At 35.7% G+C, this 16,364-nt stretch overlaps 1 protein-coding gene across 6 annotated transcripts in view; it reads right to left on the bottom strand.

The window, feature by feature from the left end:
* The window catches only part of U2SURP (U2 snRNP associated SURP domain containing), a 51,319-nt gene that overhangs the window by 11,473 nt on the left and 23,482 nt on the right, over positions 1–16,364 (bottom strand). For 4 of the 6 annotated variants that reach the window (XM_032119916.1, XM_032119917.1, XM_032119912.1 and 1 more), the window contains 16 exons: positions 16,327–16,362; positions 16,144–16,226; positions 15,598–15,763; positions 14,972–15,183; positions 13,986–14,029; positions 10,467–10,571; positions 9,213–9,279; positions 8,960–9,123; positions 7,670–7,832; positions 7,087–7,166; positions 5,985–6,072; positions 4,266–4,388; positions 3,208–3,364; positions 2,764–2,859; positions 2,093–2,159; positions 988–1,150 (listed from right to left, as the gene is read on the bottom strand). In XM_032119916.1, coding sequence (XP_031975807.1) covers positions 988–1,150; positions 2,093–2,159; positions 2,764–2,859; positions 3,208–3,364; positions 4,266–4,388; positions 5,985–6,072; positions 7,087–7,166; positions 7,670–7,832; positions 8,960–9,123; positions 9,213–9,279; positions 10,467–10,571; positions 13,986–14,029; positions 14,972–15,183; positions 15,598–15,763; positions 16,144–16,226; positions 16,327–16,362 — 1,814 coding nt within the window. Of the gene's footprint in view, positions 1–987; positions 1,151–2,092; positions 2,160–2,763; positions 2,860–3,207; positions 3,365–4,265; positions 4,389–5,984; positions 6,073–7,086; positions 7,167–7,669; positions 7,833–8,959; positions 9,124–9,212; positions 9,280–10,466; positions 10,572–13,985; positions 14,030–14,971; positions 15,184–15,597; positions 15,764–16,143; positions 16,227–16,326; positions 16,363–16,364 lie in introns of those variants that run through there. The other 2 variants (XM_032119914.1, XM_032119918.1) reach the window with 2 other exon arrangements.

Below are 16,364 nucleotides of genomic sequence, written 5' to 3'. Positions count from 1 at the left end.
CATCTTAGAAGAATATTACAGGGCTTTGCTAATGTCTGCTTTTAGCTAACTAGCACATTATAGAATAAACAGGTAGGCAGCCACAATTCCACCTTCAAAACATTACTCAGATTATAACCTGTCATTTGGAGATGCTACAACTGCCATAAGTATTTAGAAGCTTCTTAATATCATTTTAATGCACTGAACAGAAGCTACAAGAATTCTGGTATTCAATGTCCCCCAGGTTTGAATACTGAATACAAGCCAGAAAGTCACATACAATTTTTAACCTGATTTTGCATGGCAAGTGTGTATCAGAAAGGGTTCACTGCTAGACAAAGCTTGTGCTAAATTCCAGTTCTAGTCACTTTCTCAGTCAAGCACAAGCTCAGAAGCCAGAACAAAGACATAACTTCTGCTGATCAAGCTTAACAGCTACAATAACACCTGTGCTTGGAGAAAGGAGAGAACAACCAGTGAGCCCTACGAACTGCATGTAGGGCTTCAATTAAAATACTCCATTCCACGACCACCTGAGTTAGTTGTATCTACTTCTTTGACAGCTGAGACCGTGAAAAGAGACATTGTTAAATGCAATAAAATACAGACACTTCGAGGCAAGAAACAGAGAAAACAAGAAACGTAGAGGACTAAGGCCACATCCAAAAGTTAATCCCATTTGCCCAAGGGGAGGAAAGCGTATGAGGACCCAAGTGATCTAAAGCTCCTAGTGGTTCTGAAAAGCAACAGTCATTCTCAGCATGCAATATCCCCTGACTCTATTTTCCGTTTTTTCCTGCATTATTTTAGAAGTCAAAACCAGGCAATGTAAGGGTGTGAACAAATATACCTTTACAAAAATACACCAGACTAAAACAAAACCCCACTATATAACAGGACTGTAATTATTTCAGTAAAAATAACTCCCTATCATATGTAGAGAACTCAGGGTGGGGTGACAATTGGAAAGGTCCAGAAGGGTGGCACAAAACACCCCATGCTCACCTCTATCTCTCGGAGTTTGGCACGCTTTTCTTCACTCATTTCTGAATATTTGACTGATGACTTGGATTCGGGCATTTCCTCTTTAATAGGATTGGAATACATGTGTTGTTCTTCTGACTTAGAACTCTGAGTGTCTTCTTCATCTTCACTTTCTTCTTCTTGACTTTACAGAAAACATACAGAACTAACTAAGACGTAACAGGTATTTTAAGTATATATGAAATATACTACTTCTCCTACTTAGTTTCTATGATTAGTTACTAGTTCTGAAATATATTAAGTTAGATTATGTAAAAGTCTGCAGCTACAAATTAGTCTCCATCTGGGAGACAGATAACTTTCTCATTTAATAAATTGTTGTTATTTTTTATTACTCACACAATTTATACTTTTCACAGAAACAGAGTGCAGAAGAATTCATGAATTTTACAGTCATCAAATACAACTCTACCTCAGCTACTGAACAAACCCATTCCCTCAGGAGAATCTCAAAGTGCTGTAATGGAGCTTTTCAGGTATATTAAGTTTAATGGAAGAACAAAATTTACTACATTTGCTTTTGGGAGATAAACCTGAGAGATGGCAGATACTCAAAATTATATTCCCAGGCTGGCCACTAGAGTGCTGCAGGACTCCATGCAATGCAGGAAGTATTTACAGCATTAACTAACAGATGTTCTCAAAGACAACTCAAAACCAACTTCTGTTGGCATGGAGCCTACCAGCATCCAACAAAACACCTCAGAACATGACTCACTGTGCTTGTCTCAGAAGCAAAAGGCAGAGATTTAGATATATTCATATACACCTGATAGCAAGATATCCATACTACTACCTTAGTTCTTACTATTTGATGTTAAATTCTCAAATCAGCATAACAATTCTACCAAAAGGTGTAATTTGTCATGTTAGAAAAAAACCATGGGGACTGAAAGCATGCTGCACTAAAATCCTGACTTTTCTCCATTTTCTTATTTTCCTACTTTCAAAACTTCATTTTTGTTCTACTCATGTAATAGATATCTATCTTATAAGGAGTTCCAAAGACACTCAACCTTAGATACATAAAATAAGTATGTTTTCATCAGAATGGAAAAGTATTTACTTTTGAATTTCTTCCTCCTCAGATTCTTCATGTTGGTCAAAAAGCTCCCACTTAGAAGTAGTAACAGCTAGAAGAGATAGCAGGATAATTTTAACAACAAAAAAAGCTACCACTTGATCTGAAAATTAGTATTTGTAATATAATTATAATAAGATGTATAGTATATAAGATATAATAAGAAGTACAATGTGGTAAAACTTACCAGCATCTAGCACTTAATACAGACTTTCTATTTCACAGAAATATTCAAACCAGCCCATTATCAGAATATTTACTATTCACCGAGCTATTCGCTCACATTGTGTATCACATTTCAGTAAATCCTTCAAAAGCAGGCAAGTATTTGTCCGTTTATAAAATATTATCTTTCAAACCAAGATTTTAAAAGACTGCCAACTACAAACACATTTTTTTTTTGTTTTCAGTATTTATTCTTAATGAACTGGAAATTACTTTTAAAGGTTGATAGATTATTGAAGTAGAATAACTGCAACAGAATACAGTATTTTCCTTTTTGGTTAAAAATTCAGTGAACAAGTTACAACAGAAAATCCCACTATGTTACAACATGAATTCCATTAGCATTTTAGCACAGATCAGCTGAAAATAATCATTGCTTAAGTGACATTATGGTTTCAGTTTACTTCAGAAAAGATACTGTCAAAACTAACCTTGGGCTTCCAGTTCCGATTCATCCACTGCTTCCCACTTCGAAGGGGCAACTTTAAATATAGGCTCATTCTTTTTTGAATCTTCAGTTGTATCCACTGGTGGAGAAAGAGACACAGAAAAATAACTTACAAAGCTCTTTAGAAGTTGAAACGGAAAAGTACTAAGATAACAATCAGAATTAAATAATGAAACAGATGATACAATGTTAGTATCTGCAAAGAAAGAAACCAGGTTTTACATCCCAACATGTATAACATCAGAAGACACCTCCTGTGTTTCTGAAGCAATTACTACCTAAAAGCAGTAGAGCAAATTGAAATTAATCAACTCAACATTTTACAAAGCTACATGCCAGATCAGTTCTAGGCTGTATTTCTAAAAACTCCACAGGAAAAAAAGATCAAGGATTGAAGATTCAATCTGAAAGTTGAAACATTTCATACAAGGAACTCCATCAAGATCATCATCCAGTGATTTAATTGGGACTCCATCCAGATCATCAATAGGAGCAGCATCAATAGGAATTCCATCCACATCTTCTAGTGGAGCACCATCGAGCTCTTCCTCAATGGGAGCACCATCAAGATCATCCGGTACTTCCTGAAAGCAAATAATATGTAATTATTTCACGTACAAATTTACATTGCTTTTCTTTACTTCTCCAATTATTAAATAATTTCTTTTTAAAGAAGCACTTTTATAAATATCAAAGCCTCAAAAATATCTACTGCAACAATTTTTGCTAACAAGTATAGTTGCTTATTCTAGAGTAAATAACACGACAATATCTTCCTATAAAAAATTATAGGCAAGAACTTAGAATTTGTCCACAATGTACTGAAAGGAGGTCAATAGGCTTTCCAATACCTATATGCAAAAGAAGAGCTATTAAATTGAAGTATAGCTCAAAATCAGCCAATTAGAGTCAGATAAATCACACTTACTTGATATGAAAGTTTCCCCAAGACCAGCAAAATGAACAACTGACAAAAATGGCCTATTTAGCAGGAACACCAATTTAAGGAACACACAAATTATAAATACAGCTGTGTATTCTAACTTGTTAGGTACAGGCACTGTCCTTCATACGTGTGTGTTCACCCTGCTCTTCCATTCAGAGGAATCAGCTGCCCTTCCAATTATACTACAGGCCTCCTTCCCACTGCTCTGGAAGGCATCTTTCCACACAGTTCCAATGCCTGAAACTCCACTCAGAATTCAGAGAGAGATATTACAGAGTATTTCCAACACAAAAGAAATACCTGTCATTCTGCACTAGTCTTTGCTCTGAAACACTTTCACAATGTAACTCCACCACAGCACTCATAGACAGATTAAACAGTATTTGCTTTTGAAAATATGTTACACCTCTGTTTAGGAGCAAGGACTTGAAGGAAAGACAGGTTTATTCACCCTAAAAGAGCGAAATAATCCTTGCCAGCCCTATTTTATATTAACACACTTTTTCCCATCTGCTAGCATAGATCCTGAGGCCACTTACCTCCGTTTCTTTATCTTCCATGATATTTACAAGTCCCAAGAAAATATTCTGTAGTTTGATCAGAAATGGTTCTGGATAGATTGCCCAGTCTTCCCATGCTCGGAAGCATGTCATCACTCGTTGCTAGAAGCAAGAGGAAAGAAAAAAAGCTAAAACATTTGTATTCAAGAAATTTATTTCTTTGATGGGAAATAGACCACAGAGAACTACTACTGTAGACAACTATTCCTAAGTAGTTCCACACTGAAGTATATTGCAATGATACCATGCTGGGCAAGACTAGTCATTTTACAAAAATATGTATATAGGAACTACATTTTAAGAAATCTCACTTGGGTTTCATTTTCCTTTTAAATTCCTATTACATTATCCATTTTGGCTGTTGCCAATTCTATCCTGATAGTAAATTTCATTCTGCCCCAATGTTTGAAGCAGGTGCCTCCACCAAATGTAAGAGAAAATATCTTTTTGTAAAATAAAATAACTAAAATTAACATTGGCTTATACATATTATTGAACTGAAGTTGTGTTCCTACTTCCATTTTGTTCAGCCTGGAGAAGAGAAGGCTCTGGGGAGACTTTAGAGCCCCTTCCAGCATCCACAGGGGCTAAAAGAAAGCTGGAGAAGGACCTCTTACAAATGCAGGTAGTGACAGGACAAGGGGGGGATGGCTTTAAACAGAAAAGAGGGTTGGATTAGATTAGCTGTTATCAAGAAATTCTTCAGTGTGAAGGTGCTGAGGCACTGGCACAGGTTGCTCAGAGAAGTTATGGATGCCCCACCCCTGGAAGTGTTCAAGGCGAGGCCGGATGGAGATCTGAGCAACCTGGTTTAGTGAAATGTGTCTTGGACCACGGCAGCAGGTTGGAACAAGATGATCTTTAAAAAGTTCCTTCCAACCCAAATAATTTTATGATTTTTCTTCTTAAAAAGCATATTTGAAAAGATGTGTTTCAGTTCAAGTTTGACACTCTAAATGTAACTGAAGATGCGGATATACTAAAAAAAATCTGCCTCTCTTTATCATATAATTTAACAAAGGTTTAAAATAGCAGATAACTAAAGCTGATTCTCAATCTAGAGCAATTGAAAGCAGAAGGATTGAGGACAACCAGGATGAAGACCTTAATACAGAAAAACTAACTACACTGTAAGCTTTGTATTTAAAGCTTCTGACTGAAAAACAAAATGAAAAAAGAAGCGGGAGGCAGCATAGAAACAGAAGGAACAGCGTCAAGCATGAGAAGCAGAGAGCATTTGACCTCAAAAATCACTCTCAATTACCCATGGTCAGACTGCTTATCAGAAATCTAAAATAAAGCCTGACACAAAAAATGTTTAAAAGTAACTTTGTGCAGTTCTGCCCAGGAGTTTCTTTCCACTCTGAGCACTTCCACACAAGTTTACTTCTGAATTTGAAATACAGCTGGCCCAAAACCAGTAAGAAAGCTAGAAGGCCTTGTCTGCAACTCAAGTGATAGATATCCTCTCAACTCCACAACTGTAAATCTACTGGTACACTTCAGCTGGCAGATGCTCATTTCCTTCCTTAATTTCAAGGCTATCTTTGCAAAAGAGAAAACCTTTTAAAAATATTCTTTTTAAAGCCTAATTAGGGACCTTGATGTCTAAGCCACCTATCATAGTATGCAATCTCTTGGGCAGGAATATCTATTTATATGACTTCTATGTCATGTAAATAACAATGAAATACATACCTTGAAATTTTCAGACTGTAAATGGCCTTGTATTGTACGGTAAGTAGCATTGAGATCAGAGAATATCTGACATAATTTTGTTTCAAAACTAGAATTAAACATATACATTTCTTTAGTTAAACTTCGTAATATATGTTTTCTGGACATACATAATTCATGAAAATACCTGGGACACAGGACTCAAAAGCACAAGGTTCTGATCCTTACAGTAGCCATGAACTGAACTATAAAGCAAATATGATTACTATATATTAAATCACCTTGGACAACAACAGAACTGTGAAGGGAGATCTTCACATCTGCTGCAGTCTCTTTATACACCCTGGAAAGATTGGAGGACGATAAAAGGAGTTTTACAACCTTAAATAGAATGAAAGAATTGTCTCAAAATTCAATCTGAAATTTTAAAAAATTCTTAGTTATGGTTGTATTCTAATTTATTCAGTGAGGCCCTCAATGAAAGCACAGTGAGCAACAGCTGCCCAGCTTCCCTTGAGCTTCTAACAATGTGCAAAAAATAAACCAGCACAACACAGACACATTGCAACAAGAAACATCAATTGCAATCACTAGAGTTTTGTAACATGCTGAATATTTCCCACCATGCTGTCGTAACATTAGAGACACTCCAGGAACTAGACACAAACATTTAATATGACACAGATACTGTCCCTTGGACATTCTTCCTAAATTCTGCTCACACCTTAGAAATAAAGTACATAATATCCCCTTATACCTTGTCCAAAGTTTATGGAAAGTTAACCCTCCCACATTTTAATAAAAATAAATCTGTTTCAGAAATTTACTTCTTTGCTTGAACTATTTGCTGTACCATATCTTGAATATTATCCACAGGCTCTCTCTGTCAAGAGGCACATGAAGTATTCTCACCTTTGGTCCCTTGCATAGGGCACATACATTTTTTGCATTACCAACATGCTACATTTTCATGCAAACAGATATAAATACCATCAGTCTGTAATAGCAGTAGCACAGAGAAGTGCAAATTTCTCTACAACCACATTTATCCAGAGATGTACATACAGAGATGAATACAAGCAGGATTTTTTTAACTACCAATCACCTAAAATATTATACTTACAATTTTCTATAGTAGGAAGCATTGGCAACTTTAGCTGAAGAGTTGTATAACACATCTGACACTAGATACAATCTTGCAATCTACAATAAAAAATGGTCAAATGAAGATGACTCCAATTTAAATTATCCTGAAAATAAAGGCATTTTCACACAAAGAATACAAGATAGTTTAAACTGTCTGGAAGTACCTAATTAGAATTAAGTGTAGCACAGCTATATTATTAATAAACATGCTAAGACACAATTAGCCCCCTCTTATGCTATAGGGAACTAACTACTGTAACATATTCCCACAGCATTACAAAGGAGAATCATGGCATTCCAGTTTAAATTGCCTCATCTGATCAGATCATTTCAATCTTTTCAATTTCACAGTAAGGCAGAACATTATTTACAAGCAACTCCAGAAAGAATAAAAATATGTAACAAAATTCCACAAGAAGAGATCATACTTAAATTCAAGTCCACGTTTCAGTACAAAGCCTCAATACTATCTGAAACTTATGAAATAGTGCTTGTAAATTACATGCACGTGCTAAGTGAGCTCCTCCCCCAAGATACAAAATTATTGAAAATCTCCACACCTTCTTAGGAAGAGGAGTCTTGAGAATGGACAATGACTCTGTAATGCAGTCCACAATTTCTTCAGCAGCTTCCGCATTATTTAGACAGAAAACCATTGCGTCACCAATATCGTTCTTCCGAGGCGTTAATCCACGCAGAATTTCCTCTAGTTTGTCCCTCTGTCTGAAATACCAGGAATTTTAATACTGTCAATATAAACTACTTTTGTACTAAAGTATTTTTGGGCCTTTACATTTAATGGTTTTTTGGTTTTCCATCTTTAGAAGAAAAGCCATTTTCAGTATTTTTATATTCTTTTGCCTGAGTTCTTTCAGTGGTTCATGAATTTTTGTGTCCATATTACATAAAGTGCAAAAAATTCTCACTCAAGTCTTGATTACATACAGAAATCAAGGAAAAATAGCTGAGAAATACCTAATTAAGCACATCAGTATCTCTAATAAAGTAATTATCTTTCTGGATTTAGCTTAGGCCTAAACCAAATGGATAAATCTAAAGCATGCAAGTCATTTCTGCTACAGAATAAGAAACACTAAATTCAGAAAACTAGTAAATAAACAATTACTTCACATTTTCCCTGACCTCCATATGCAGAGAACATGTTTAAAAGAATCTCTTTTTGAGCCTTTCCAAAAGAAGGTATGAGAAACAAACTGTGTATTAAAATGTACAGAAGCATGACTGGTATAGTAACTATGGTGAGAAGAATAAAACAAGAAAAGAATTCCACACATTTTGGAAAATTGCTAGGAACACATCGGTAACAACAGCAGCAAAGTTAAGAAAAGGAGGTCTCCATTTCCACTACCACAGCCATCTCCAGCACAGTGACAATTCACAGCAAAGAACTCTGATATCTCTCTCTTCCTGTTTATTAACAGCTGCTCCCAATTTTAATTTCTGATGAACAGCATCAGTAAAGTTTAAGATTACAGCAACTATTTAGCTCATGAGGTCATAATGATGTTGAGAAAAGTGCTACATATCGTCACCTACAGACAGCAATAGAAAATGGGGAAGAACACTCAGTTTCCCAATCCCTTTCAAATTAAAGGTTAGTAACAGTTGGAATGAAAGGTTCAGTGATGACAAATCTAACCAAATCCAGAACACATCAACAAGTATGATCGGAAGCACTGAGGTGAAGAAACACTTACTCTGACATATACAGAATACTATGACAAGCACGACAACTTACGGGATGACACATTAAAACTATAGAAACACAATGGGTAAACCCAGGCAGACTAGCTATCAGAGCAGCACCATAAATCACAGGTAGTACATACTCTTCCTTAAGTGCACCCTTCTTGTTCGGTTCCTCCACAAATGCCTCCGTTTCTTGCTCTTCTGACATCCCATGCAAGTATGGATTCAATGGTGGTGGCCTCCAAAAGGATCCATTTTTGAACATACGGAAATCTTCTGTCCTCCACTTGGTTGGAGCATCCCCCTACGAAAAAAAGCAGAAGTATTTTTACTTTGGTGTTATCTTACTTCACTATGCCTGAAGCTATGAATTATCACTAAAATTCTACTTGCCTGAAGAATTGAATAAAGCTTCCATCTATAATACACATGGGCTGGAGTCTGGTTTTCAAATAAAAACCTAAACCAAAGAAGAAAGAAAAGACACAAAGCATTTTACAAATTTTGAACTGACACAAATTCAAAGGAAGCAATAAAAAAAACCAAAACCAAACCCTGTTCAGAATTCCACCTCAGCTGCAGAGTGAACACAAGGAGCTGAAATCATGTACACCCACAGCACAGCCACGCAGAACATGTGCAACTGCTCCACACACACACATGCAATCTGCAGAGAGCAGAACTCCCCAAAGGCACAGCACTGCTCAGAAGTTAAAAGTAGAACAGAGTGAGAAAGAACAACTGTGCAACCTCACAGCAAAGCAGAAGAATCAGTGCAGAGTCACTACAGGAGCCACTGCAACCTCAGCACAAGTGATGCAGGAGCTTGCATTTACATAGTGAGGTGACTCATCAAATACTGAATGACCTCAAGTTTTCCACCAGTAAATTGTCTGTCACAACACTGGCAACATCAGATGGAGGATATGGGGGACAAGCAGCCCATTTTTAATGGCCAGGATATTTTGACCTGCATATTTTCTCACCTTGTATATAAAAATCATAATGAAGCACTTCAAATTTACTGCAAATAAAACACTGCTAAAAGGTCATTTAGCACTTCCCTGAAAACCTTTTCAGAGACTGCATTTCACAAGAAATTTGGAAATTGATACTTTTTTATTCTATTAATGACAAGTGCTGGAAATTCTCAAAACTTCCCTATGTCAGCTGAAGTCTTAATTCTATTTGCACTGATATAGAAGAAAAATTCCTCCCAGCTCTTGCTAAAGGTTAGAAATTAGGCTCCAGGAAGAGTGGACTTTACATTGAGTTTGTCTGTTTGGAGAAGGGGGGAGGATTTTTTTCTTTTTTCAAAATGTATGCTACTGCTTCCACTGATGACTGTGAATCCCTCAGAAAAGTATGTTTAAATGTTATTTATTTAAATATTTAGGAAAGTATTACATAGTGTGTGTGTGTACTATTTTACTTACTTATATGTACACATTAGTAACAGCTGGAATAAAAATGCATTCTTCCTTATAAAAGGATAATACAGTCATTGGTGCAATTTGTAAAGTTTAAATCTGCACATAAAGATAAATACAGCAAAAGCCAGTCTTATTAGTATTTCAAGAATACAAAATATTAACATCAGTGAAAACAGCATGGTGTTAGTTCCAAGTGAAGCACTGTAATAAGCACCTGAACATTGGGTTGTTGATTTCTCGGTTCATGATCATGGCTTCGAACATGGGCCCTTCCCGAACCACAAACTCTATCATTCGATGTATCAAAGCGAGCAAATTCCTACAACAACAACACAGTTAAAGAAAAATTGATTCAGACCTAACACTATATAAAACTACACTCCACCTAAGATACTACAACTGTGCAGGAGATTATTTTGCTGTATTGTTAAGAAATCTGCATAAAAGATAAGGTAACATGGAACATATTATAGCTTTGCATCACAGACACTGGCATTCTAAAAATCAAACCATGCCTAGCAGTGGTGGAGTAAGAATTTAAGAGACCTCCTTCCTGATTTTCCACGGCTTAGCCTACAACCATGTCTTGCTTAGCAGAAGCCTGATACACAAATAGGGGCACCTGAACACCAAAGTACAATTAACTATCAAAAACTAAGCCCTCATCTACATTGTCTAGAAATAAGACTGAAGTGTTAGCTGAAGTTCTACAGGGGAACAAGTGGCTGAATATTATGCCCAAAATAGCACACACATATTCAAGAGAATCTGCATTCAGCTTTCAAACTATTCAAGTATGAAAGGAAAAGCAAATAGCCTTCTTGATGCCAAACAGGGCAATCGTTTTATTAAATTTAGATAATCTCTTTTTGGTCAAGACTCAACGACTGGCATAGAACACAACTGTCCATCATTTTGTGTCATAACCATCCCATGTTCCCTCCCCCTCATACACCCATGAGAACCAAATCACAATTTAAAAATAATAAAAATCTGTTATCACTTCATTCAGCACTACATCCTGAGACAGGCAAGAAGCGGATGTGAAGTGCACATTTTTCAAGTCCCATCTGAAAATGTAAATTCACTTCTAAGCATGCTAACAGGAGACAGTCATAAAAGCTTTATAAAAAACAGTGATAGCCAGTTTCCAGCCCTTTGGGATTTTATGGAAACAGGGTACTGAATTTTTAAAATAGATTACCTAAATACAACAAAAGCTTCACAGCACGTGTCCTTTGAATGTGATGCAAGCCAAAAAAAAATACTGATTTTTACATTTTTTGTTTTCTTAGATGTAACAAATGGATAGTGGTTCTTTACATGTAATTCATTAGATTTCCATTTACCCTTTTAATTCCAAAATTGCTACATTGTAAAGTTGCAGAACTTTCTATTACTTCTTAGCAATGAGGTGACTATTTTCTACCATGAGAATTCCAAGTTCTGCCACAGATATATGCACTAGATTAAAAAAAAAATCAACTTAAAAACATAGTAATAGAAACCTATCCCTGCCAACTGCAAGTGTTGTTTTGAACCATCCAGCACTGAATCTACATTTGCCTCAAATATTACACAAACAAAATCAAACAGCTACCAGTTCTATCTTCCTTTTTATAATCCCAGAAACATTGCAAAGAGGACATAGTTTCAACAATTCTGTAGCCATTTTATTTACAGCAGTGTTCTGAAAGTCTAAATAGCAAGACTCTTCTTGTTATATGAACTGTATTTGAAAACATCAGCAAGAAAGAAATCTACAATTATCTTTCAAGCCTCTGAGCTATTACAGCATTTGTTTATTTTAAGGTAAATCCCGTGTGATCACTTCTGGCTTCCTGCAAAATCATCATTGGTTTTCACCTAATTTTTCTTTCATCAAGTAAAATAAAGTTGTGTAAGAGCAGCTTATGCTTGAACAAGAGCATCTGCTTTGTGAAGACCTCCGAGGTATGAAAATAGATTCAGCTCATCCTGTATCTGAAAGAGGTTGTCACAGGAATTTTGTTACGTAAGACATGACTACTTGGAAGTGAATTTCTCAGAAAAAACAATTGATTATGCACACTCAAGGTTTGCCGTTTACTAAATACTAAGAAGTATGGGATGTCAAAAATGGTATTGAAAATTTTTAATTAAAGGTGAATAATTAAATGTATTATCCCACAGAAGTCAGTCAAAATTTTTGTATGATGGGATGCCCTGTGTAATGGTCTTAGCAATTATCATTGGCAACTTCCAAAATTATCAGGAAAAGAATCATTATAAATGTTTTCAAATACAAATCATTTAACATGAGTTCTTATCATATAGGCTTTTAAAATGCTACAGTAAATAAAATGGACACATCTTTGACACCTACTCTGTGAGCACTGTACAGTTTTACAAGTACTTGTTCTACTACTCAATATGTTTCTCAAATTAAGACTCCTCCTGGTCACCCAAATTATTCAAGTCTCTACCCAACAAAAATTGTACTCTCCTAAAATTCCATCAAAAATACAGTGCATTGTAGCATGTACTGACAAGTTTGTTAATGCACTATAACCAGCTTCACAAATCTCTTTCTACCCCCTCCCCCCACGCAAAAAAAAAGAAAAAAGGGACTTTGTGACAATTAAGACAGTGTAGTAAAAAAGCGATAGTGCATTATTTTAAAATGTCATTTAGCTTAAGTTGGCCAACAAAAAAAAGGTTTTTCATTTATAATAAAACCACATTTATTGGAGCCGATCGTACCAATGTCTGGTCAAAAACTGTATACTTTCCCAATCCATCCCATGATGTTTTCCTGGTCCCCCGCTGCCGCAGACAGTTCAGCTGGTGTTGCTCACCAAGGCCAATGTCAAAGAGAATTTGGTAATCTTTTGTGCTTCTTTACTTTTAAAACAGTGTTGTGTTCCTATGTTTGGGAAAAGGCTTTAGCTTAACTGAGCAAGAGTACGCCTAGACTAGCATGAAGGCAGGAACAGTGATGGGGACCAAAACGTAAAAAATCCTTGCAATAATACAAAAGGATATTTTTCAGTGACAAATTATTAACAGCTGCATTTAAAAAAATAGCAGAGAGCAAAAGTGATTTTCAACTGAACTGGTTATAAAATGTGCAAGTCAAAAAAAAGAGAAAAAAAAAGAAAAAAGAAAAAAGAAAAAAAGAAAAAAGAAAAAAGAAAAAAGAAAAAAGAAAAAAAGAAAAAAAGAAAAAAGAAAAAAGAAAAAAGAAAAAAGAAAAAAAGAAAAAAAAGGGAAAAAAGGAAAAAAAGGAAAAAAAGGAAAAAAAGGAAAAAAAGGAAAAAAAGGAAAAAAAGGAAAAAAAGGAAAAAAAGGAAAAAAAAGGAGAAAAAAAGGAAAAAAAAAGAAAAGAAAGAAAAAGAAAAAACCGCACAGCTGCATCCTCTGTACTCAGAGGTTTATGTCAGGACTTATGCTGTGTCTGTAGACAGTATTTCACCCTAGTGTTCACTCACAAAATTACCCTGCATCTATCTCTAGTGCTCAAATTAAATGCAAAAGATAATTAACTTAATTAAGTCTACTCTCACTTAAAAAAAAGAGTTAATAATACACGAATAGTTAAGACTGTAAACCACACACATTTCTTTTAAGTGTCATAAAACAACCATTGCTCAGTCAAGCCATTACCTTTTCCACAACATCACCATTTTTCTTTAAAATTCCGAAGGGGAAATTTTCTATATTTAGATCAGTAATAATAAAGAAAAACATGTACCTTTCTGTTGGGATAACCACTTTGACTATGGCTTGCGACAGAGTCTGTATATGAAGTCACATCAGATAATAAACATAGAATATGTGAGTATTGTTAACAAGTAACAAGCAAAAATATACATATGCAATGAAAATACTACACATCTATCACAAACTTTGCAGGCAATCACTGCTGTGAAGTTATAACTAAGCAATTACACAAAATTCCAATGGTTGTGTCAGTGAACCATGAAGGTTCACTAATTGCAAAGTATCAGAACATTCCCGTCAGAATGTACATTGAGGCACTGAATAGGAACTAGTCTGAATATATATATAAGAAAGGAGTTCTTAAGTTTATGAAAAGATTCTAAACTATTTGACTTGGATCACGTTGGTATTACTTTATTCCCAAGTCTTACAAAAACAGCCCTAACATTTAAGTGTCATTCAAAGAATCAATAAATTCTTACAAATGTAAATCAAGTTGGTTTGTGATTTCAAGATACTTACCCTTTTATCAGCTAATATTCCACAAAAAGAAAAGTTTGAAAACTGACTCCATAAGTAGCATAAAATACTTACTCAATGTCCAGATTAATTACCTTCTACACAAAATACATCAACTCTTCTAGGGTAAAAATAATGCTACCCAAATTAAAATGTAGGATTTTCTACAAGGAAAACAATTTAGGTACTGCAATTTGGCAGCCAAGAAAAGGGGGGGACGTAGGAGAAAAAAATCCAGGGAGCCTGGAGGGGGAAAATGATAGCCAGATTTTAAGCAGCACTAAATTAACAAAGAGCCAATATACTGTACCCTAAGACAGACATGAAACAGGTTCAGGAATTAAGTAGGTTCCCTTGGGCTACAGCAGGGAGCCAGAGAATTTGCAGACTAAGGGCTGCCAAAGTCAGCCTCAACAATGCAAATCTATGAAGCCATTGAAATACTGTCACAGATGTAGTATATAACAATGAGATACGGCCCAGGGTACTGTAAGTTACCTTCTCAAAATCTTCCTTGTTTTTTGGTGGTGGTAACATTGGAGCATTAGGATTCTTCAACCTCTCCCTAGGCTGGGCATTGAAAGGCAGTCCTGACGGAGGAGGTGGCAGGGTATGCTCCATCATGGAAGGTGGAATGTAGATTGGATGTGGTGGTATAGGTACAGCTTTGCCCCAACCCAGCTTCATTTCAAACGACATAATCATCTTGCCTGAAAAAGTGAAAGAAAAAAACCCTCCATCACCATGATGGGATAAATTGGTTCTGCCTCACTTGAGATTTCTCCTTGTTAAGTGCGGCATTTAGGTTTGCCTGCCAGAGTTTACCTTTTGATTCCATTGTTGATTACTGTTATTACATCTATCAGACTACAACACAGGCAAATGAAGGCCTATTACACAAATGTTTTATTAATCTTCCCCCAATGTCTGTCTTCAGGACACTACAGTACACAACTGTTATAGTTTGACAACATTCAGTTGCCAGTAGAACAGTCAAGTGTAAACTAAAATCACTGTCAGACAGGTATGTACTGGAGCCACAGAATACATGTCACTTGTCTGATAAAACAACCTGAAAATGTCTGCAAAGAGAATTACAGCCCTGAACTGAGAAATCAGTTTACCATTTAAATTCTTCAATGCTCTTTCAGCATCTCTCCTGTTCATAAAGGCAACAAAGCCACAATTCCTTTCTCTTGCTCTTTCTTCATCGGTTCTTGGCCACATAATTTTAACACTTGCTAATGGTCCAAAGCGGCCAAATTCTTGACATAACATCTCTTCATTCATCTACATGAAAAAGAGGTAAAAGTTAACATTTTGCCACTGCATTTCTGTGACAGTTGTTCATGTTATTGTCCAAGTGTCAAAATTTTAATTTTTTCAGTTTCTTGAAAAACAATGCTTCATTGATACTCGCCTAATGCAATCTACTACAAAAACAAGAATCTATAAAACTGCACTTTTAACTGAGCACACTCAAATTTTTAAGGTATGATCCACCTTGCTTAGAGATATCAATGGAAAAAGAATTTTAACTGAGCTGGTGATTTGTAGTCTAAACCTTAACTTTTCAGCATTATGTACAGAGTATTTATTCCAATGAATATTGCAAAAAAATTCATCTGGGCCCAAACATGCCAACACTGCCTCCTTGGCTCCAAACTTACCTGAGGATTGATGTTTCCCAGATACAGATTTGTTGTGCTTGGATCTCCAACATCATGTGATCCTGGTGCATAATCATCCAGTACTAAAATAATGGAAAAAAACAAGCAAAAAAAGGAAGTCATAATCCCTGCTATGCATTTAAATGACAACATTAAATTGAGTAAGAAAAGAATCTGTATTACCACCAGATGATCTGTTTCTTCTTGAAGGAGCATCCACT

This window comes from Corvus moneduloides, chromosome 10 (genome assembly GCF_009650955.1).
Source record: "Corvus moneduloides isolate bCorMon1 chromosome 10, bCorMon1.pri, whole genome shotgun sequence".
In the NCBI taxonomy this organism is placed as follows: Eukaryota; Metazoa; Chordata; class Aves; order Passeriformes; family Corvidae; genus Corvus; species Corvus moneduloides.
The sequence above is the reverse complement of the archived record's forward strand: the minus strand, read 5'-3'. Positions and strand labels throughout refer to the sequence as shown.